This window comes from Salvelinus fontinalis, chromosome 22 (assembly GCF_029448725.1).
Source record: "Salvelinus fontinalis isolate EN_2023a chromosome 22, ASM2944872v1, whole genome shotgun sequence".
Classification (NCBI taxonomy): Eukaryota; Metazoa; Chordata; class Actinopteri; order Salmoniformes; family Salmonidae; genus Salvelinus; species Salvelinus fontinalis.
In genome coordinates this window covers 42,578,640-42,603,115 of record NC_074686.1, presented here as the reverse complement: position 1 = coordinate 42,603,115, position 24,476 = coordinate 42,578,640, and the positions used below count along the sequence as shown (strand labels likewise).

General features: G+C 42.2%; 1 protein-coding gene across 1 annotated transcript in view; it reads left to right on the top strand.

Moving 5' to 3' along the window:
- The first annotated feature begins 1,764 nt into the window (after nt 1-1,764).
- Nucleotides 1,765-24,476, top strand: part of LOC129820324 (angiopoietin-2-like) — a 101,339-nt gene continuing 78,627 nt past the window's right edge. The window contains exons 1-2 of the mRNA XM_055877395.1: nt 1,765-1,947; nt 7,739-7,860. Of these exons, the coding sequence (XP_055733370.1) occupies nt 1,828-1,947; nt 7,739-7,860 (242 nt within the window). The 5' untranslated portion in view covers nt 1,765-1,827. The remainder of the gene's footprint in view (nt 1,948-7,738; nt 7,861-24,476) is intronic.

The following is a 24,476-nucleotide window of genomic DNA, read 5'->3' as shown; positions in this document are numbered from 1 at the left end:
ATATTCCTGGTATTCCCTGTATATCTCTCTCCTGACCATATTCCTGGTATTCCCTGTATATCTCTCTCCTGACCATATTCCTGGTATTCCCTGTATATCTCTCTCCTGACCATATTCCTGGTATTCCCTGTATATCTCTCTCCTGACCATATTCCTGGTATTCCCTGTATATCTCTCTCCTGACCATATTCCTGGTATTCCCTGTATATCTCTCTCCTGACCATATTCCTGGTATTCCCTGTATATCTCTCTCTCCTGACCATAATCCTGGTATTCCCTGTATATCTCTCTCCCCTCACCATATTCCTGGTATTCCCTGTATATCTCTCTCTCCTGACCATATTCCTGGTATTCCCTGTGTATATCTCTCTCCTGACCATATTCCTGGTATTCCCTGTATATCTCTCTCTCCTGACCATATTCCTGGTATTCCCTGTATATATCTCTCTCCTGACCATATTCCTGGTATTCCCTGTATATATCTCTCTCCTGACCATATTCCTGGTATTCCCTGTATATCTCTCTCTCCTGACCATATTCCTGGTATTCCCTGTATATCTCTCTCTCCTGACCATATTCCTGGTATTCCCTCTATATCTCTCTCTCCTGACCATATTCCTGGTATTCCCTGTATATCTCTCTCCTGACCATATTCCTGGTATTCCCTGTACATCTCTCTCTCCTAACCATATTCCTGGTATTCCCTGTATATCTCTCTCCTGACCATATTCCTGGTATTCCCTGTATATCTCTCTCTCCTGACCATATTCCTGGTATTCCCTGTATATCTCTCTCTCCTGACCATATTCCTGGTATTCCCTGTAGGTCTCTCTCTCCTGTCCATATTCCTGGTATTCCCTGTATCTCTCTCCTGACCATATTCCTGGTATTCCCTGTATATCTCTCTCTCCTGACCATATTCCTGGTATTCCCTGTATATCTCTCTCTCCTGACCATATTCCTGGTATTCCCTGTATATCTCTCTCTCCTGACCATATTCCTGGTATTCCCTGTATATCTCTCTCTCCTGACCATATTCCTGGTATTTCCTGTATATCTCTCTCCTGACCATATTCCTTGTATTCCCTGTATATCTCTCTCTCCTGACCATAATCCTGGTATTCCCTGTATATCTCTCTCTCCTGACCATATTCCTGGTATTCCCTGTATATCTCTCTCTCCTGACCATATTCCTGGTATTCCCTGTATATCTCTCTCTCATGACCATAATCCTGGTATTCCCTGTATATCTCTCTCTCCTGACCATATTCCTGGTATTCCCTGTATATCTCTCTCTCCTGACCATATTCCTGGTATTCCCTGTATATCTCTCTCTCCTGACCATATTCCTGGTATTCCCTGTATATCTATCTCCTGACCATATTCCTGGTATTCCCTGTATATCTCTCTCCTGACCATATTCCTGGTATTCCCTGTATATCTCTCACCTGACCATATTCCTGGTATTCCCTGTATATCTCTCTCTCCTGACCATATTCCTGGTATTCCCTGTATTTCTCTCTCTCCTGACCATATTCCTGGTATTCCCTGTATGTCTCTCTCTCCTGTCCATATTCCTGGTATTCCCTGTATCTCTCTCTCCTGACCATATTCCTGGTATTCCCTGTATATCTCTCTCTCCTGACCATATTCCTGGTGTTCCCTGTATATCTCTCTCTCCTGACCATATTCCTTGTATTCCCTGTATATCTCTCTCCTCACCATATTCCTGGTATTCCCTGTATATATCTCTCTCTTCTGACCATATTCCTGGTATTCCCTGTAATCCAGTTGGAGAGATCCATCCAGGAGAACCTGCGTTCTCGGATGGACGAGATGAAGAGGAACGCTGTTCACACCCAGACGGCGGCCATGTTGGAGATCGGGACCAACCTCCTCAGCAAATCAGCTGAGCAGACACGCAAACTGACAGATGTGGAGACCAAGGTAAGCCAATCAGGTGGACTAGATCTGAACACAAACCTCTACCCTCTTCCATATGTAGATAGATAATTATCATATCAAGATAGATAATGGGAACTGGACTGATGATTATTCAGAGGTCCACAACGATGGTCGGAAATAACTACAGGAACTGGCAGGGTTTCGGTTCAGCCCTGCAACGAAACACCTGATTTAACTTCAATGTTTTGATTAGTTGATAAGTTGTCCCAGGTGTCTTAGAGCAGATCAAGGTGTCCCAGGTGTGTTAGAGCAGACCAAGGTGCCTCAGGTGTGTTAGAGCAGACCAAGGTGCCTCAGGTGTGTTAGCGCAGATCAAGGTGTCCCAGGTGTGTTAGAGCAGACCAAGGTGCCTCAGGTGTGTTAGAGCAGACCAAGGTGTCTCAGGTGTCTTACAGCAGACCAAGGTGTCTCAGGTGTGTTAGAGCAGACCAAGGTGTCTCAGGTGTGTTAGAGCAGACCAAGGTGTCTCAGGTGTCTTAGAGCAGACCAAGGTGTCTCAGGTGTCTTACAGCAGACCAAGGTGTCTCAGGTGTGTTACAGCAGACCAAGGTGTCTCAGGTGTGTTAGAGCAGACCAAGGTGTCTCAGGTGTCTTAGAGCAGACCAAGGTGTCTCAGGTGTTTTAAAGCAGACCAAGGTGTTTCAGGTGTCTTACAGCAGACCAAGGTGTCTCAGGTGTCTTAGAGCAGACCAAGGTGTCTCAGGTGTCGTAGAGCAGACCAAGGTGTCTCAGGTGTTTTAGAGCAGACCAAGGTGTTTCAGGTGTCTTACAGCAGACCAAGGTGTCTCAGTTGTCGTAGAGCAGACCAAGGTGTCTCAGGTGTGTTAGAGCAGACCAAGGTGTCTCAGGTGTGTTAGAGCAGACCAAGGTGTCTCAGGTGTCGTAGAGCAGACCAAGGTGTCTCAGGTGTCTTAGAGCAGACCAAGGTGTCTCAGGTGTGTTAGAGCAGACCAAGGTGTCTCAGGTGTGTTAGAGCAGACCAAGGTGTCTCAGGTGTCGTAGAGCAGACCAAGGTGTCTCAGGTGTGTTAGAGCAGACCAAGGTGTTTCAGGTGTCTTAGAGCAGACCAAGGTGTTTCAGGTGTCTTAGAGCAGACCAAGGTGTTTCAGGTGTGTTAGAGCAGACCAAGGTGTCTCAGGTGTGTTAGAGCAGACCAAGGTGTCTCAGGTGTCTTAGAGCAGACCAAGGTGTCTCAGGTGTGTTACAGCAGACCAAGGTGTCTCAGGTGTCGTAGAGCAGACCAAGGTGTCTCAGGTGTGTTACAGCAGACCAAGGTGTCTCAGGTGTCGTAGAGCAGACCAAGGTGTCTCAGGTGTGTTACAGCAGACCAAGGTGTCTCAGGTGTCTTACAGCAGACCAAGGTGTCTCAGGTGTGTTACAGCAGACCAAGGTGTCTCAGGTGTCGTAGAGCAGACCAAGGTGTCTCAGGTGTTTTAGAGCAGACCAAGGTGTCTCAGGTGTGTTAGAGCAGACCAAGGTGTCTCAGGTGTTTTAGAGCAGACCAAGGTGTCTCAGGTGTTTTAGAGCAGACCAAGGTGTCTCAGGTGTGTTAGAGCAGACCAAGGTGTCTCAGGTGTTTTAGAGCAGACCAAGGTGTTTCAGGTGTCTTACAGCAGACCAAGGTGTCTCAGGTGTGTTAGAGGAGACCAAGGTGTCTCAGGTGTCTTAGAGCAGACCAAGGTGTCTCAGGTGTCTTACAGCAGACCAAGGTGTCTCAGGTGTGTTAGAGCAGACCAAGGTGTCTCAGGTGTGTTAGAGCAGACCAAGGTGTCTCAGGTGTCTTAGAGCAGACCAAGGTGTCTCAGGTGTTTTAAAGCAGACCAAGGTGTTTCAGGTGTCTTACAGCAGACCAAGGTGTCTCAGGTGTCTTAGAGCAGACCAAGGTGTCTCAGGTGTCGTAGAGCAGACCAAGGTGTCTCAGGTGTTTTAGAGCAGACCAAGGTGTTTCAGGTGTGTTAGAGCAGACCAAGGTGTCTCAGGTGTGTTACAGCAGACCAAGGTGTCTCAGGTGTCGTAGAGCAGACCAAGGTGTCTCAGGTGTTTTAGAGCAGACCAAGGTGTCTCAGGTGTGTTAGAGCAGACCAAGGTGTCTCAGGTGTTTTAGAGCAGACCAAGGTGTTTCAGGTGTCTTACAGCAGACCAAGGTGTCTCAGGTGTGTTAGAGCAGACCAAGGTGTCTCAGGTGTCTTAGAGCAGACCAAGGTGTCTCAGGTGTCTTACAGCAGACCAAGGTGTCTCAGGTGTGTTAGAGCAGACCAAGGTGTCTCAGGTGTGTTAGAGCAGACCAAGGTGTCTCAGGTGTCTTAGAGCAGACCAAGGTGTCTCAGGTGTTTTAAAGCAGACCAAGGTGTTTCAGGTGTCTTACAGCAGACCAAGGTGTCTCAGGTGTCTTAGAGCAGACCAAGGTGTCTCAGGTGTCGTAGAGCAGACCAAGGTGTCTCAGGTGTTTTAGAGCAGACCAAGGTGTTTCAGGTGTGTTAGAGCAGACCAAGGTGTCTCAGGTGTCGTAGAGCAGACCAAGGTGTCTCAGGTGTGTTAGAGCAGACCAAGGTGTCTCAGGTGTGTTAGAGCAGACCAAGGTGTCTCAGGTGTCGTAGAGCAGACCAAGGTGTCTCAGGTGTGTTAGAGCAGACCAAGGTGTCTCAGGTGTTGTAGAGCAGACCAAGGTGTCTCAGGTGTCTTACAGCAGACCAAGGTGTCTCAGGTGTCTTAGAGCAGACCAAGGTGTCTCAGGTGTCTTAGTGCAGACCAAGGTGTCTCAGGTGTGTTAGAGCAGACCAAGGTGTCTCAGGTGTCGTAGAGCAGACCAAGGTGTTTCAGGTGTCTTACAGCAGACCAAGGTGTCTCAGGTGTCGTAGAGCAGACCAAGGTGTCTCAGGTGTTTTAGAGCAGACCAAGGTGTCTCAGGTGTGTTAGAGCAGACCAAGGTGTCTCAGGTGTTTTAGAGCAGACCAAGGTGTTTCAGGTGTCTTACAGCAGACCAAGGTGTCTCAGGTGTGTTAGAGCAGACCAAGGTGTCTCAGGTGTCTTAGAGCAGACCAAGGTGTCTCAGGTGTGTTAGAGCAGACCAAGGTGTCTCAGGTGTTGTAGAGCAGACCAAGGTGTCTCAGGTGTTTTAAAGCAGACCAAGGTGTTTCAGGTGTCTTACAGCAGACCAAGGTGTCTCAGGTGTTGTAGAGCAGACCAAGGTGTCTCAGGTGTGTTAGAGCAGACCAAGGTGTCTCAGGTGTGTTAGAGCAGACCAAGGTGTCTCAGGTGTTTTAGAGCAGACCAAGGTGTCTCAGGTGTCTTAAAGCAGACCAAGGTGTTTCAGGTGTCTTAGAGCAGACCAAGGTGTCTCAGGTGTCTTAGAGCAGACCAAGGTGTCTCAGGTGTATTAGAGCAGACCAAGGTGTCTCAGGTGTGTTAGAGCAGACCAAGGTGTCTCAGGTGTCTTAGAGCAGACCAAGGTGTCTCAGGTGTCTTAGAGCAGACCAAGGTGTCTCAGGTGTTGTAGAGCAGACCAAGGTGTCTCAGGTGTCTTAGAGCAGACCAAGGTGTCTCAGGTGTCTTAGAGCAGACCAAGGTGTCTCAGGTGTGTTAGAGCAGACCAAGGTGTCTCAGGTGTCTTAGAGCAGACCAAGGTGTTTCAGGTGTCTTAGAGCAGACCAAGGTGTCTCAGGTGTCTTAGAGCAGACCAAGGTGTCTCAGGTGTATTAGAGCAGACCAAGGTGTCTCAGGTGTGTTAGAGCAGACCAAGGTGTCTCAGGTGTCTTAGAGCAGACCAAGGTGTCTCAGGTGTCTTAGAGCAGACCAAGGTGTCTCAGGTGTTGTAGAGCAGACCAAGGTGTCTCAGGTGTCTTAGAGCAGACCAAGGTGTCTCAGGTGTCTTAGAGCAGACCAAGGTGTCTCAGGTGTGTTAGAGCAGACCAAGGTGTCTCAGGTGTCTTAGAGCAGACCAAGGTGTCTCAGGTGTGTTAGAGCAGACCAAGGTGTCTCATGTGTGTTAGAGCAGACCAAGGTGTCTCAGGTGTTGTAGAGCAGACCAAGGTGTCTCAGGTGTGTTAGAGCAGACCAAGGTGTCTCAGGTGTGTTAGAGCAGACCAAGGTGTCTCAGGTGTGTTAGAGCAGACCAAGGTGTCTCAGGTGTGTTAGAGCAGACCAAGGTGTCTCAGGTGTGTTAGAGCAGACCAAGGTGTCTCAGGTGTCTTAGAGCAGACCAAGGTGTCTCAGGTGTGTTAGAGCAGACCAAGGTGTCTCAGGTGTTTTTGAGCAGACCAAGGTGTCTCAGGTGTTTTAGAGCAGACCAAGGTGTCTCAGGTGTGTTAGAGCAGACCAAGGTGTCTCAGGTGTGTTAGAGCAGACCAAGGTGTCTCAGGTGTTTTAGAGCAGACCAAGGTGTCTCAGGTGTTTTAGAGCAGACCAAGGTGTCTCAGGTGTGTTAGAGCAGACCAAGGTGTCTCAGGTGTGTTAGAGCAGACCAAGGTGTCTCAGGTGTCTTAGAGCAGATCATAGTGTGATTAATTTATTAGGTTAGTTGTCCCTGTTGTGATTTATTGATTAGGTTAGTTGTCCCTGGTGTGATTCATTGATTAGGCTAGTTGTCCTAGTTGTCCCTGTTGTGATTTATTGATTAGGCTAGTTGTCCCAGTTGTCCCTGTTGTGATTTATTGATTAGGCTAGTTGTCCCTGGTGTGATTTATTGATTAGGCTAGTTGTCCTAGTTGTCCCTGTTGTGATTTATTGATTAGGCTAGTTGTCCCTGTTGTGATTTATTGATTAGGTTAGTTGTCCCTGGTGTGATTTATTGATTAGGCTAGTTGTCCCTGTTGTGATTTATTGATTAGGCTAGTTGTCCTAGTTGTCCCTGGTGTGATTTATTGATTAGGCTAGTTGTCCTAGTTGTCCCTGGTGTGATTTATTGATTTGGCTAGTTGTCCTAGTCGTCCCTGGTGTGATTTATTGATTAAGCTAGTTGTCCTAGTTGTCCCTGTTGTGATTTATTGATTAGGCTAGTTGTCCCTGGTGTGATTTATTGATTAAGCTAGTTGTCCTAGTTGTCCCTGTTGCGATTTATTGATTAGGCTAGTTGTCCATGGTGTGATTCATTGATTCGGCTATTTATCCCTTGTTTCTTTGTAATAGAAGGAGATCCTATGCCACTCCAGGACAAGGGGTTGGTGACCAAAGGGTTGACCACTGCTCTGAGATCTGTTGTCTTTCAGCGTCAACACTTTGATTGACATGCTGAGTTGAATTAGGTGACTGACCATCAGCCAGTTAAAACATCCAACGCGGAGCCACAACACAGCTGGTCCTTAGTTGTACCGTAGTGCTGTTATTACAGGATGATGTGCTTTGGTGTAATCACAGTTCTTCTATCAGACTCTCTCTCTCTGGATCCATGATGTCCCAAATATTTTAACTGGTTGGTTATCAGTCTAGCTGCTAAATTAAGATAAGATTGTAGACCAGATTGCAATTGTTTGACGGTATATTTGACGTTGTGTAACAGGGGCCCTCCCTGTTTATCCAGTTGTTTCTGATGTGGAGCGTTAAGAAAGTAAACGCCCTCTTACTCAATAATCTCTATGGAAGTCATTTAATCCAGTTGTCTTGGTGATCTGAATGGGATCCCTAACAGCATATTGATCTTAATGGTCTTTGTTTTAATGACATCCCATCTTAATGACAACAGGTAAATAAATCATTATTTATTGAATTACTTATTTTTTAACTGTTACCCCTCCCTCCCTCCCTCCCTCCTGCCCTCCCTCCCTCCCTCCCTCCCCAGGTGTTGAACCAGACCAGCAGAATGGAGATCCAGCTGTTAGAGTATTCTCTGTTCACTAACCGTCTGGAGAAACACGTCCTGCAGCAGAATCAGGAGATCTCACGACTCAACGATAAAAGCAGGTACAGCAGCCCTATCCACCACTCCCTCAGAGGGCCCTGTCCGCCACTCCCTCAGAGGGACCTGTCCACCACTCCCTCGGAGGGACCTGTCCACCACTCCCTCGGAGGGACCTGTCCACCACTCTCTCGGAGGGACCTGTCCACCACTCCCTCAGAGGGCCCTGTCCACCACTCCCTCAGAGGGCCCTGTCCACCACTCCCTCAGAGGGCCCTGTCCACCACTCCCTCAGAGGGCCCTGTCCACCACTCCCTCAGAGGGCCCTGTCCACCACTCCCTCAGAGGGAGGGCCCTATCCGCCACTCCCTCTGAGGGCCCTATCCGCCACTCCCTCTGAGGGCCCTATCCGCCACTCCCTCTGAGGGCCCTATCCGCCACTCCCTCTGAGGGCCCTATCCGCCACTCCCTCTGAGGGCCCTATCCACCACTCCCTCAGAGGGAGGGCCCTGTCCACCACTCCATCAGAGGGACCTGTCCACCACTCTCTCAGAGGGACCTGTCCACCACTCCCTCAGAGGGCCCTGTCCACCACTCCCTCAGAGGGCCCTGTCCACCACTCCCTCAGAGGGCCCTGTCCGCCACTCCCTCAGATGGAGGGCCCTGTCCGCCACTCCCTCAGAGGGAGGGTCCTATCCGCCACTCCCTCTGAGGGCCCTATCCGTCACTCCCTCAGGTGACCCCCCACTGCAGTACCGCTCGACATGATATACATCTGCACCATGTGGTTTTTGTTTCATTTTTCATAGTGCACTACTTTTAACCAGGCCCCAGGCACCCTATTCCCTACATAGTGTACTGTTTTTAACCATGGCCCAGGCACCCTATTCCCTACATAGTGCACTGCTTTTGACCAGGGCCCAGGCACCCTATTCCATACATAGAGCCCTCTGGTCAAAAGTAGTGCACTGTATAGCGAATAGGGTTCCTTTTGGGACATAGTAGGTAGATTATAATTAATCATCAGGTTGTTTATTGTCTTCATAATCAATAATATTCCAACCGGATAATACCGTTTTCCATAGAAAGGAAAAATAAGAAACGGCGTGCCCGAATCAGGTCCTCTGACCAAAATGGCTGTTTACTCATCGTTTTTCAAAATAAAAGCCTGAAACCATGTCGAAAGACTGTTGACATCTAGTGGAAGCCATAGGAACTGCAATCTGCTTCCTAACCCATTGGATTATCTATAGGCATTGAGTTAAAAAACAGCCACATGAAAATAATTCCACTTCCTGGATGGTTTGTCCTCGGGGTTTTCGCCTGCCATATCAGTTCTGTTATACTCACAGACATTGTTTTAACAGTTTTGGAAACTTTAGAGTGTTTTCTATCCAAATCTACCAATTATATGGATATCCTAGCGTCTGGGCCTGAGTAACAGGCAGTTTACTTTGGGAACTTTATTCATTCGGAGGTGAAAATACTGCCCCCTACCCAAGAGAGGATAACAGAGTGATCTGGTCATGTAGTCCAGGTGGAGTAGAATAACAGAGTGATCAGGTCATGACAGCTGTAGTCCAGGTGTAGTAGAATAACAGTGATCTGGTCATGTAGTCCAGGTGTAGTAGAATAACAGAGTGATCAGGTCATGTAGTCCAGGTGGAGTAGAATAACAGTGATCTGGTCATGTAGTCCAGGTGGAGTAGAATAACAGTGATCTGGTCATGTAGTCCAGGTGTAGTAGAATAACAGAGGGATCTGGTCATGTAGTCCAGGTGTAGTAGAATAACAGGGATCTGGTCATGTAGTCCAGGTGTAGTAGAATAACAGTGATCAGGTCATGTAGTCCAGGTGGAGTAGAATAACAGAGTGATCAGGTCATGTAGTCCAGGTGGAGTAGAATAACAGAGTCATCTGGTCATGTAGTCCAGGTGTAGTCCAGGTGTAGTAGAATAACAGAGTGATCAGGTCATGTAGTCCAGGTGGAGTAGAATAACAGTGATCTGGTCATGTAATCCAGGTGTAGTAGAATAACAGTGATCTGGTCATGTAATCCAGGTGTAGTAGAATAACAGAGTGATCAGGTCATGTAGTCCAGGTGGAGTAGAATAACAGTGATCTGGTCATGTAGTCCAGGTGTAGTAGAATAACAGAGGGATCTGGTCATGTAGTCCAGGTGTAGTAGAATAACAGGGATCTGGTCATGTAGTCCAGGTGTAGTAGAATAACAGTGATCAGGTCATGTAGTCCAGGTGGAGTAGAATAACAGAGTGATCAGGTCATGTAGTCCAGGTGGAGTAGAATAACAGAGTGATCAGGTCATGTAGTCCAGGTGTAGTCCAGGTGTAGTAGAATAACAGAGTGATCAGGTCATGTAGTCCAGGTGGAGTAGAATAACAGTGATCTGGTCATGTAATCCAGGTGTAGTAGAATAACAGTGATCTGGTCATGTAATCCAGGTGTAGTAGAATAACAGTGATCTGGTCATGTAATCCAGGTGTAGTAGAATAACAGAGTGATCAGGTCATGTAGTCCAGGTGTAGTAGAATAACAGAGTGATCAGGTCATGTAGTCCAGGTGTAGTCCAGGTGTAGTAGAATAACAGTGATCTGGTCATGTAGTCCAGGTGGAGTAGAATAACAGAGTGATAAGGTCATGTAGTCCAGGTGGAGTAGAATAACAGAGTCATCTGGTCATGTAGTCCAGGTGTAGTAGATTAACAGAGTGATCAGGTCATGTAGTCCAGGTGTAGTAGAATAACAGAGGGATCAGGTCATGTAGTCCAGGTGTAGTAGAATAACAGTGATCTGGTCATGTAGTCCAGGTGTAGTAGAATAACAGAGTGATCAGGTCATGTAGTCCAGGTGGAGTATGTTACGCACGCCTCTGAGAAGAGGGAACGCAACTCCCTGCTACAACTCAACTCTCTGAAGTGCAAGAGGTATGGACTGTAGATGCGAGCAAGGATGACACAAAAGCAGATTTTACCGTTTACTTGGATTTATTTTCTTACACGGTAATATGGGGAAAAGGGGCTGGACGGAACCAAAGCAAAGAAAGTAAATATCAAAGTTCCCCCTCTCCTATCTAACCTGCCTACCCACTTAACTTACCTAACTTAACACCGCCTGGTGCCCTAACCAAAATACAGGGGGTGGTCCGCCCAGGTCTTACCTAGTGTGCCTAGACAGTAAATATACTACGGGTATATGTATGCCCGCGGGCCTCTTGCCTAAGCACTCCCAAAGTGCCTTCTCCTTCCCCCCTGGGAACAAATGAAACAGAGTAATTATTAACGATTTCACAAACACTCACAAACACAGGACATAGCAAAACTGCTACCAACAACAACAGTACATACCACACTTTCTGATACACAACCAACACTATATCACAATCTAATTTTTCTCTCTCAATCTCCAAATCTCTACTCCAAATCTCTACTCCAAATCTCTCCTCTCTCAATCTTCATCTCCTCTTGGGGCAGAACACTGGCTTTTATCTTCAGGTGGCAATGGTGATTAGAGTCCAAGAGAGGCTTTATTACTGCCACTTTTAGTGAGTTTGGTACACATCTGGTGGATAGGGAGCCATTTATTATGTTCAATATAGGAGGGCCAAGCACAGGAAGCAGCTCTTTCAGTAGTTCAGTTGAAATGGGATCCAGTATGCAGCTTGACCGTTTAGAGGCCACGACTATTTTCATGAATGTGTCACGAGAAGCTTGATTAAAAAACTTGTGTGTCTCCATTTATCCTAGGTCCTGGCAGTTCTTTGCAGACTCAGGCCAACTAAGCTTTGGAGAAATATGCAGATTCAATTTATTATTTATTTATTTATTTTCATTGAAGAAGTTCATGAATTCATCACTTCGACTAAACACCTTTCTTTGCAACCTGATCCAGGACTTCCTAATTGGCCGCCCCCAGGTGGTAAGGGAGGAAACAACACGTCTGCCACGTTGATCCTCAACACTGGGGCCCCTCAGGGGTGTGTACTTAGTCCCCTCCTTACTCCCTGTTCACCCACAACTGCACGGCCAAATATGACTCCAATACCATCATTAAGTTTGTGTACAACACAACAGTGGTAGGCCTGAACACCTACAATGATGACACAGCCTATAGGGAGGAGGTCAGAGACCTGGCAGTGTGGTGCCAGGACAACAACCTCTCCCTCAATATGAGCAAGACAAAGGAGCTGATTGTGGACTACAGGAAAAGGAGGACTGAGCACGCCCCCATTAACATCAACGTGGCTGTAGTGGAGCGGGTCGAGAGTTTCAAGTTCCTTGGTGTCCACATCACCAATGAACTATCATGGCCCAAACACACCAAGACAGTTGTGAAGAGGGCACAACAACATCTTTCCCCCTCAGGAGACTGAAAAGATTTGGCATGGGTCCCCAGATCCTTATTATTACTATTGGATAGAAAACACTCTCAACTTTCTAAAACCGTTTGAATTATATCTGTGAGTAAAACAGAACTCATTTTGCAGCAAACTTCCTGACAGGAAGTGAAAAATCTGAAATCGAGGCTCTGTTCCAGGGCCATCCTATTCAATTGCTTGAAATCTATGGATATACATGCACTTCATACGCCTTCCACTAGATGTCAACAGGCAGTGTGAGGTGGAATGGGGCGTCTAGCTTGATCTGAGGTCGAACAAGAGCTCTTGGAATGACGTGACCCCAATTTCCTTTGGGACATCTGCATTGGCTTCTGAAAAGCGTTCGGTATAGACGTCTAATAACTCCGGCTTTGATTTTATTTGATACATGTGATAATATCATCGTAAAGTATGTTTTTTCAATATAGTTTTATCAGATTATTGAACGTTTATCGGGAGTTTTGGCATTTTCCGTTCTCTGCGTTTGGTGAAGATGGACATCTTCGCCACTTGGCTAGCTAAGGTTGCTAATTCGACAGGCGAAGAGGACATTCTAAAACCAAACAACGATTTATTCTGGACAAAGGACTCCTTGTACAAGATTCTGATGCAAGCTCAGCAAAAGTAGGAACCATTTATGACGTTATTTCGTATTTCTGTGTAAAATGTTTAGTTCTATTTTCCGCCCTCATTGCAGGCGCTGTCTCGCTATAACATAAGCTGTATGTCGTACTAAAGTTATTTTTAAAAATCTAACACGGCGATTGCATTAAGAACCAGTGTATCTTTCATTTGCTGTACAACATGTATTTTTTAGTAAAGTTTATGATGAATTCTTTGATTAGATTAGGTGAGTGTCAGAAATATATCCGGATAATTTTGTGCAGTTTGGCTACGTATTCACATTGCAAAACCACGATTTGTACCGCTAAATATGCACATTTTCGAACAAAACATATATGTATATGTATTGTGTAACATGATGTTATAGGACTGTCATCTGAAGAAGTTTGTCAAGGTTAGTGAATAATTTTATATCTTTTGCGATCGCTACCTTTGCGGTGAATGAATGCGGTTGTGTGGTTGGCTATTGTGGTAAGCTAATATAATGCTATATTGTGTTTTCGCTGTAAAACACTTAAAAAATCTGAAATATTGGCTGGAATCACAAGATGTTTATCTTTCATTTGCTGTACACCATGCATTTTTCATAAATGTTTTATGATGAGTATTTAGGCATTTCACGTTGCTCTCTGTAATTATTCCGGCTGCTTTGGTGATATTTTTTATGGTAGCTGCAATGTAAAACTATGATTTATACCTCAAAAATGCACATTTTCGAACAAAACATAGATTTATTGTATAACATGTTATAAGACTGTCATCTGATGAAGTTGTTTCTTGGTTAGTGACTAATTATATCTCTATTTGGTCGGTTTTGTGATAGCTACCTATGCGGTAAAAAAATTGTGAAAATATGCGGTTGAGTCTTTTGCTATTTTGGTTAGCTAATAGAAATACATATTGTGTTTTCGCTGTAAAACATTTAAAAATTTGGAAATGATCATGAAAATGAAATGATGGCTGGATTCACAAGATGTGTATCTTTCATTTGGTGTCTTGGACTTGTGATTTCATGATATTTATATGCTAGTATTTACTTGTGGTGCTATGCTAGGCTATGCTAGTCAGCTTTTTTACTGATGAGGGCTCCCGGATCCGGGATGGTGACCAAGTAGATTAACAGCCAGAAGAACAATTAATCAAATGGCCACCGGACTATTTACATTGACACCCTCCCCCCCTCCATTTGTTTTGTACACTGCTACTACTACTCGCTGTTTTTTTATCTATGCATTGTCACTTTACCCCTATCTACATGTACAAATTACATCGACTAACCTGTACCCCCACACACTGACTCGGTAAACCTTGCTATTGTTATTCTTATTGTTATTCAAAGTGTTACTTTGTATTATTTTTTACTTCAGTTTATTTTGTAAATATTTTCTTAACTCTTCTTGAACTGCGCTGTTGGTTAGAGCCTGTAAGTAAGCATTACACGGTAAGGTCACCTGTTGGTTAGGGCCTGTAAGTAACCATTACACGGTAAGGTCACCTGTTGGTTAGGGCCTGTAAGTAACCATTACACGGTAAGGTCACCTGTTGGTTAGGGCCTGTAAGTAACCATTACACGGTAAGGTCACCTGTTGGTTAGGGCCTGTAAGTAAGCATTAGACGGTAAGGTCACCTGTTGGTTAGGGCCTGTAAGTAACCATTACACGGTAAGGTCACCTGTTGGTTAGGGCCTGTAAGTAACCATTACACGGTAAGGTCACCTGTTGGTTAGGGCCTGTAAGTAACCATTACACGGTAAGGTCACCTGTTGGTTAGGGCCTGTAAGTAACCATTACACGGTAACGTCACCTGTTGGTTAGGGCCTGTAAGTAACCATTACACGGTAAGGTCACCTGTTGGTTAGGGCCTGTAAGTAAGCATTACACGGTAAGGTCACCTGTTGGTTAGAGCCTGTAAGTAAGCATTACACGGTAAGGTTACCTGTTGGTTAGAGCCTGTAAGTAAGCATTACACGGTAAGGTCACCTGTTGGTTAGGGCCTGTAAGTAACCATTACACGGTAAGGTCACCTGTTGGTTAGGGCCTGTAAGTAACCATTACACGGTAAGGTCACCTGTTGGTTAGGGCCTGTAAGTAACCATTACACGGTAAGGTCACCTGTTGGTTAGGGCCTGTAAGTAAGCATTAGACGGTAAGGTCACCTGTTGGTTAGGGCCTGTAAGTAAGCATTACACGGTAAGGTCACCTGTTGGTTAGGGCCTGTAAGTAACCATTACACGGTAAGGTCACCTGTTGGTTAGGGCCTGTAAGTAACCATTACACGGTAAGGTCACCTGTTGGTTAGGGCCTGTAAGTAACCATTACACGGTAAGGTCGCCTGTTGGTTAGGGCCTGTAAGTAACCATTACACGGTAAGGTCGCCTGTTGGTTAGGGCCTGTAAGTAACCATTACACGGTAAGGTCACCTGTTGGTTAGGGCCTGTAAGTAACCATTACACGGTAAGGTCACCTGTTGGTTAGGGCCTGTAAGTAAGCATTACACGGTAAGGTCACCTGTTGGTTAGAGCCTGTAAGTAAGCATTACACGGTAAGGTCACCTGTTGGTTAGAGCCTGTAAGTAAGCATTACACGGTAAGGTCACCTGTTGGTTAGAGCCTGTAAGTAAGCATTACACGGTAAGGTCACCTGTTGGTTAGAGCCTGTAAGTAAGCATTACACGGTAAGGTCACCTGTTGGTTAGGGCCTGTAAGTAACCATTACACGGTAAGGTCACCTGTTGGTTAGGGCCTGTAAGTAAGCATTACACGGTAAGGTCACCTGTTGGTTAGAGCCTGTAAGTAAGCATTACACGGTAAGGTCACCTGTTGGTTAGAGCCTGTAAGTAACCATTACACGGTAAGGTCACCTGTTGGTTAGGGCCTGTAAGTAAGCATTACACGGTAAGGTCACCTGTTGGTTAGGGCCTGTAAGTAAGCATTACACGGTAAGGTCACCTGTTGGTTAGGGCCTGTAAGTAACCATTACACGGTAAGGTCACCTGTTGGTTAGGGCCTGTAAGTAACCATTACACGGTAAGGTCGCCTGTTGGTTAGGGCCTGTAAGTAACCATTACACGGTAAGGTCACCTGTTGGTTAGGGCCTGTAAGTAGATTGTGATTGAGTAGGCTGCATAGATTTCATGACTAGCTCAAAAGACAAAAATGCAGTCATTTATTTTTATTTTGCTTTAAAAAATGTTATCAACACCTCAGCCTTTGCGGGATGCACGGGAGATATGGTCACTAGTGTAACCAGAAGGTGAGGCCTCATTTAACACTGTAAATTCATTAGGCTTAAGCCATGTTTCAGTCAGGCCAATCACATCAAGATTATGATCAGTGATTAGTTCATTGACAATGACAGCCTTGGAAGTGAGGGATCTAACATTAAGTAGCCCTATTTTGAGATATCACAATCTCTTTCAATAATGACAGGAATAGAGAAGGTCTTTATTCCAGTGAGATTGCTAAGGCGAACACCGCCATGTTTAGTTTTGCTCAACCTAGATCGAGGCACAGACACGGTCTCAATGGGGATAGCTGAGCTGACTACACTGACTGTGCTAGTGGCAGACTCCACTAAGCTAGCAGGGTGGCTAACAGCCTGCTGCCTGGCCTGCACCCTATCTCATTGTGGAGCTAGAGGAGTTAGAGCCCTGTCTATGTTGGTAGATAAGATGAGAGCAGCTAGGATGGAGTCCATCACTCCTCAACAGGCCAGGCTTGTTGACCACTTATCTGCAAATGATATATTTTGGGAGGGGTAGAAAACAGTTTTCAACCAGTGATTGAGTTGTGAGACTTTGCTGTAGAGCTCATCACTCCCCCTAACTGGTAGGAGGCCAGAGACAATTACTCAATGCCGACACATCTTTCTAGCTGATTTTACACGAAGCTATGTTGTGCTTGGTGACCTCAGATTGTTTCACCCAAACATCGTTGGTGCCGACGTGGATAACAATATCCCTATACTCTCTACACTCGACAGTTTTAGCCTCAGCCAGCACCATCTTCAGATTAGCCTTAACGTCGGTAGCCCTGCCCCCTGGTAAACAGTGTAGGATCTTCAGATTAGCCTTAACGTCGGTAGCCCTGCCCCATGGTAAACAGTGTATGATCTCTGGATGATTATTTTAAAGTCTAATATAGCGGGTAACTGGTGGAGGAGAGACCTGAGAAGGCTCTAATTTGTTTCTTAGTGGAGAGAACCGGTTGTAAGTTACTATCGGCTGAATGAGCGACAGCTTTATATAGTTGAGCTGACAGCATGTCTTTCTAGAAGTCATGATAAAACTGTCCGGCTACAGGGACTTTGCAGGGGGATTAACTTCTTCAGGCTATTTCTCTCCACTTCCTGTCTGACTGACGTGCCCAAAGTAAACTGCCAGTCCCAGAAGCCAGGATATGCATATAATTGGCACCATTGTATAGAAAACACGTTGAAGTTTGTAGAAATGTTCTAATAATGTATGAGACTATAACACAATTGATATGGTAGGAGAATTTCTTTTTTTGAGAGCCCATGTTCTTCCAATGGAATTTATATCCAAATCCAGCTCCCAGATTGCAATTCCACTAGATGTCACTAGTCTTTGTTCAAGGATTCAGGCTTGTTTCTTCACAAACGAGGAAGAATTTAGACTTTTGGTAGTGGGAGTCAGAAATCAGTCTGTGCGCACGCGACGAAGAGGACGCGCACCTGCTAATTTTGCTTTTCTATTGAACATACTTCGTTCTGTATGAAATATTATAGTTTATTTACATTTTAGGGTATCTGAGGATTAAATAGAAACGTAGTTTGACTTGTTTTAACAAAGTTTAGCGGTAGCTTTTTGGATTCCTTTGTCTGCATGTTGAATGAGTGGATTACTCAAATCGATGGCGTCAACTAAAAACAGACTTTTTGGGATATAAAGAAGGATTTTATCCAACAAAACTACCATGCATGTTGTAGCTGGAACCCTTTGGATGACAAATCAGAGGAAGATTTTCAAAAAGTGAATATTTGTTCGCTATTTGTGATTTTTATGAAGTCTGTGCTGGTTGGAAAATATTTTGATGTGGGGCACCGTCCTCAAACAATCTCATGGCATGCTTTCACTGTAAGGCCTACTGTAAATCGGACAGTGCAGTTAGATGGACAAGACATTCATCTTTTAACCGATATAAGACACTGGTATGTACCTAAATGTTTAATATCCATAATTTTTATGATTATTTAAATTGCGCGCCTTCCAGTTTAACCGGAAGAAGTCGACAGGTGTCCCGCCTTTAATGTTACTGTCACGCCCTGACCTTAGAGAGCCTTTTTATTTATCTCTTTGCTTAGGTCAGGGTGTGACTAGGGTGGGCATTCTAGTTTTCTATTTCTTTGTTGGCCGGGTATGGTTCCCAACCAGAGGCAGCTGTCTATAGTTGTCTCTGATTGGGAATCATACTTAGGCAGCCTGTTTTCCACCCTAGTTTGTGGGATCTTGTTTTTGCACAGTTGCGGTCTAGCCCTGCAGAACTTTACGTTCGTTTAAATTTTGTTGTTTTGTCGGTGTTTTCAGTATTAAATATCATGAACACTTTAGATGGTATAGTGTTAATGTCACTCCTTTAGATGGTAGAGTGTTAATGTTACTCCTTTAGATGGTATAGTGTTAATGTTACTCCTTTAGATGGTAGAGAGGTAATGTTACTCCTTTAGATGGTAGAGTGTTAATGTTACTCCTTTAGATGGTAGAGTATTAATGTTACTCCTTTAGATGGTATAGTATTAATGTTACTCCTTTAGATGGTATAGTATTAATGTTACTCCTTTAGATGGTAGAGTGTTAATGTTACTCCTTTAGATGGTAGAGTGTTAATGTTACTCCTTTAGATGGTATAGTGTTAATGTTACTCCTTATCTTTAGATGGTAGAGTGTTAATGTTACTCCTTTAGATGGTAGAGTGTTAATGTTACTCCTTTAGATGGTATAGTATTAATGTTACTCCTTTAGATGGTATAGTGTTAATGTTACTCCTTTAGATGGTAGAGAGGTAATGTTACTCCTTTAGATGGTAGAGTGTTAATGTTACTCCTTTAGATGGTAGAGTATTAATGTTACTCCTTTAGATGGTATAGTATTAATGTTACTCCTTTAGATGGTATAGTATTAATGTTACTCCTTTAGATGGTAGAGTGTTAATGTTACTCCTTTAGATGGTAGAGTGTTAATGTTACTCCTTTAGATGGTAGAGTGTTAATGTTACTCCTTTAGATGGTAGAGTGTTAATGTTACTCCTTTAGATGGTATAGTGTTAATGTTACTCCTTATCTTTAGATGGTAGAGTGTTAATGTTACTCCTTTAGATGGTAGAGTGTTAATGTTACTCCTTTAGATGGTAGAGTGTTAATGTTACTCCTTTAGATGGTAGAGTATTAATGTTACTCCTTTAGATGGTAGAGTATTAATGTTACTCCTTTAGATGCTACAGTGTTAATGTTACTCCTTTAGATGGTAGAGTGTTAATGTTACTCCTTTAGATGGTAGAGTGTTAATGTTACTCCTTTAGATGGTAGAGTGTTAATGTTACTCCTTATCTTTAGATGGTATAGTATTAATGTTACTCCTTTAGATGGTAGAGTGTTAATGTTACTCCTTTAGATGGTAGAGTGTTAATGTTACTCCTTTAGATGGTATAGTATTAATGTTACTCCTTTAGATGGTAGAGTGTTAATGTTACTCCTTTAGATGGTATAGTATTAATGTTACTCCTTTAGATGGTAGAGTGTTAATGTTACTCCTTTAGATGGTATAGTATTAATGTTACTCCTTTAGATGGTAGAGTGTTAATGTTACTCCTTTAGATGGTATAGTATTAATGTTACTCCTTTAGATGGTAGAGTGTTAATGTTACTCCTTACCTTTAGATGGTATAGTGTTAATGTTACTCCTTTAGATGGTATAGTGTTAATGTTACTCCTTTAGATGGTAGAGTGTTAATGTTACTCCTTTAGATGGTATAGTATTAATGTTACTCCTTTAGATGGTATAGTATTAATGTTACTCCTTTAGATGGTATAGTTTTAATGTTACTCCTTTAGATGGTATAGTATTAATGTTACTCCTTTAGATGGTATAGTATTAATGTTACTCCTTTAGATGGTAGAGTGTTAATGTTACTCCTTTAGATGGTAGAGTGTTAATGTTACTCCTTTAGATGGTAGAGTGTTAATGTTACTCCTTTAGATGGTATAGTGTTAATGTTACTCCTTTAGATGGTAGAGTGTTAATGTTACTCCTTTAGATGGTAGAGTGTTAATGTTACTCCTTTAGATGGTAGAGTGTTAATGTTACTCCTTACCTTTAGATGGTAAAGTGTAAATGTTACTCCTTTAGATGGTAGAGTGTTAATGTTACTCCTTACCTTTAGATGGTAAAGTGTAAATGTTACTCCTTTAGATGGTAGAGTGTTAATGTTACTCCTTTAGATGGTAGAGTGTTAATGTTACTCCTTTAGATGGTATAGTGTTAATGTTACTCCTTTAGATGGTAGAGTGTTAATGTTACTCCTTTAGATGGTAGAGTGTTAATGTTACTCCTTACCTTTAGATGGTAAAGTGTATATGTTACTCCTTTAGATGGTAGAGTGTTAATGTTACTCCTTTAGATGGTAGAGTGTTAATGTTACTCCTTACCTTTAGATGGTAAAGTGTAAATGTTACTCCTTTAGATGGTATAGTGTTAATGTTACTCCTTTAGATGGTAGAGTGTTAATGTTACTCCTTTAGATGGTAGAGTGTTAATGTTACTCCTTTGGATGGTAGAGTGTTAATGTTACTCCTTTAGATGGTAGAGTGTTAATGTTACTCCTTTAGATGGTATAGTATTAATGTTACTCCTTTAGATGGTAGAGTTTAATGTTACTCCTTTAGATGGTAGAGTGTTAATGTTACTCCTTTAGATGGTAGAGTGTTAATGTTACTCCTTTAGATGGTAGAGTGTTAATGTTACTCCTTTAGATGGTAGAGTATTAATGTTACTCCTTTAGATGGTATAGTATTAATGTTACTCCTTTAGATGGTAGAGTGTTAATGTTACTCCTTTAGATGGTAGAGTGTTAATGTTACTCCTTTAGATGGTAGAGTGTTAATGTTACTCCTTTAGATGGTATAGTGTTAATGTTACTCCTTACCTTTAGATGGTATAGTGTTAATGTTACTCCTTACCTTTAGATGGTATAGTATTAATGTTACTCCTTTAGATGGTAGAGTGGTAATGTTACTCCTTTAGATGGTAGAGTGTTAATGTTACTCCTTTAGATGGTAGAGTGTTAATGTTACTCCTTTAGATGGTATAGTGTTAATGTTACTCCTTTAGATGGTATAGTGTTAATGTTACTCCTTTAGATGGTATACTATTAATGTTACTCCTTTAGATGGTATAGTATTAATGTTACTCCTTTAGATGGTATAGTGTTAATGTTACTCCTTTAGATGGTAGAGTGTTAATGTTACTCCTTTAGATGGTATAGTGTTAATGTTACTCCTTACCTTTAGATGGTATAGTGTTAATGTTACTCCTTACCTTTAGATGGTATAGTATTAATGTTACTCCTTTAGATGGTAGAGTGGTAATGTTACTCCTTTAGATGGTATAGTGTTAATGTTACTCCTTTAGATGGTATAGTGTTAATGTTACTCCTTTAGATGGTATACTATTAATGTTACTCCTTTAGATGGTATAGTATTAATGTTACTCCTTTAGATGGTAGAGTGTTAATGTTACTCCTTTAGATGGTAGAGTGTTAATGTTACTCCTTTAGATGGTAGAGTGTTAATGTTACTCCTTATCTTTAGATGGTATAGTGTTAATGTTACTCCTTTAGATGGTAGAGTGTTAATGTTACTCCTTTAGATGGTATAGTGTTAATGTTACTCCTTATCTTTAGATGGTAGAGTGTTAATGTTACTCCTTTAGATGGTATAGTGTTAATGTTACTCCTTTAGATGGTAGAGTGTTAATGTTACTCCTTTAGATGGTAGAGTGTTAATGTTACTCCTTTAGATGGTAGAGTGTTAATGTTACTCCTTTAGATGGTATAGTGTTAATGTTACTCCTTTAGATGGTAGAGTGTTAATGTTACTCCTTTAGATGGTAGAGTGTTAATGTTACTCCTTTAGATGGTAGAGTGTTAATGTTACTCCTTTGGATGGTAGAGTGTTAATGTTACTCCTTTAGATGGTAGAGTGTTAATGTTACTCCTTTAGATGGTAGAGTGTTAATGTTACTCCTTTGGATGGTAGAGTATTAATGTTACTCCTTTAGATGGTATAGTGTTAATGTTACTCCTTTAGATGGTATAGTGTTAATGTTACTCCTTTAGATGGTAGAGTGTTAATGTTACTCCTTTAGATGGTAGAGTATTAATGTTACTCCTTTAGATGGTATAGTGTTAATGTTACTCCTTTAGATGGTAGAGTGTTAATGTTACTCCTTTGGATGGTAGAGTATTAATGTTACTCCTTTAGATGGTATAGTGTTAATGTTACTCCTTTAGATGGTAGAGTATTAATGTTACTCCTTTAGATGGTAGAGTGTTAATGTTACTCCTTTAGATGGTATAGTGTTAATGTTACTCCTTTAGATGGTAGAGTGTTAATGTTACTCCTTTAGATGGTAGAGTGTTAATGTTACTCCTTTAGATGGTAGAGTGTTAATGTTACTCCTTTAGATGGTATAGTATTAATGTTACTCCTTTAGATGGTAGAGTGTTAATGTTACTCCTTTAGATGGTATAGTGTTAATGTTACTCCTTACCTTTAGATGGTAGAGTGTTAATGTTACTCCTTTAGATGGTATAGTGTTAATGTTACTCCTTACCTTTAGATGGTAGAGTGTTAATGTTACTCCTTTAGATGGTATAGTGTTAATGTTACTCCTTACCTTTAGATGGTAGAGTGTTAATGTTACTCCTTTAGATGGTATAGTGTTAATGTTACTCCTTTAGATGGTAGAGTGTTAATGTTACTCCTTTAGATGGTATAGTGTTAATGTTACTCCTTTAGATGGTAGAGTGTTAATGTTACTCCTTTAGATGGTAAAGTGTTAATGTTACTCCTTTAGATGGTATAGTATTAATGTTACTCCTTTAGATGGTAGAGTGTTAATGTTACTCCTTTAGATGGTAGAGTGTTAATGTTACTCCTTTAGATGGTAGAGTGTTAATGTTACTCCTTTAGATGGTAGAGTGTTAATGTTACTCCTTTAGATGGTATAGTATTAATGTTACTCCTTTAGATGGTAGAGTGTTAATGTTACTCCTTTAGATGGTAGAGTGTTAATGTTACTCCTTTAGATGGTAGAGTGTTAATGTTACTCCTTTAGATGGTAGAGTATTAATGTTACTCCTTATCTTTAGATGGTAGAGTGTTAATGTTACTCCTTTAGATGGTAGAGTGTTAATGTTACTCCTTACCTTTAGATGGTAGAGTGTTAATGTTACTCCTTATCTTTAGATGGTATAGTATTAATGTTACTCCTTTAGATGGTAGAGTGTTAATGTTACTCCTTTAGATGGTAGAGTGTTAATGTTACTCCTTTAGATGGTAGAGTGTTAATGTTACTCCTTTAGATGGTATAGTGTTAATGTTACTCCTTACCTTTAGATGGTATAGTGTTAATGTTACTCCTTACCTTTAGATGGTATAGTATTAATGTTACTCCTTTAGATGGTAGAGTGGTAATGTTACTCCTTTAGATGGTATAGTGTTAATGTTACTCCTTTAGATGGTATAGTGTTAATGTTACTCCTTTAGATGGTATACTATTAATGTTACTCCTTTAGATGGTATAGTATTAATGTTACTCCTTTAGATGGTAGAGTGTTAATGTTACTCCTTTAGATGGTAGAGTGTTAATGTTACTCCTTTAGATGGTAGAGTGTTAATGTTACTCCTTATCTTTAGATGGTATAGTGTTAATGTTACTCCTTTAGATGGTAGAGTGTTAATGTTACTCCTTTAGATGGTATAGTGTTAATGTTACTCCTTATCTTTAGATGGTAGAGTGTTAATGTTACTCCTTTAGATGGTATAGTGTTAATGTTACTCCTTTAGATGGTAGAGTGTTAATGTTACTCCTTTAGATGGTAGAGTGTTAATGTTACTCCTTTAGATGGTAGAGTGTTAATGTTACTCCTTTAGATGGTATAGTGTTAATGTTACTCCTTTAGATGGTAGAGTGTTAATGTTACTCCTTTAGATGGTAGAGTGTTAATGTTACTCCTTTAGATGGTAGAGTGTTAATGTTACTCCTTTGGATGGTAGAGTGTTAATGTTACTCCTTTAGATGGTAGAGTGTTAATGTTACTCCTTTAGATGGTAGAGTGTTAATGTTACTCCTTTGGATGGTAGAGTATTAATGTTACTCCTTTAGATGGTATAGTGTTAATGTTACTCCTTTAGATGGTATAGTGTTAATGTTACTCCTTTAGATGGTAGAGTGTTAATGTTACTCCTTTAGATGGTAGAGTATTAATGTTACTCCTTTAGATGGTATAGTGTTAATGTTACTCCTTTAGATGGTAGAGTGTTAATGTTACTCCTTTAGATGGTAGAGTGTTAATGTTACTCCTTTGGATGGTAGAGTATTAATGTTACTCCTTTAGATGGTATAGTGTTAATGTTACTCCTTTAGA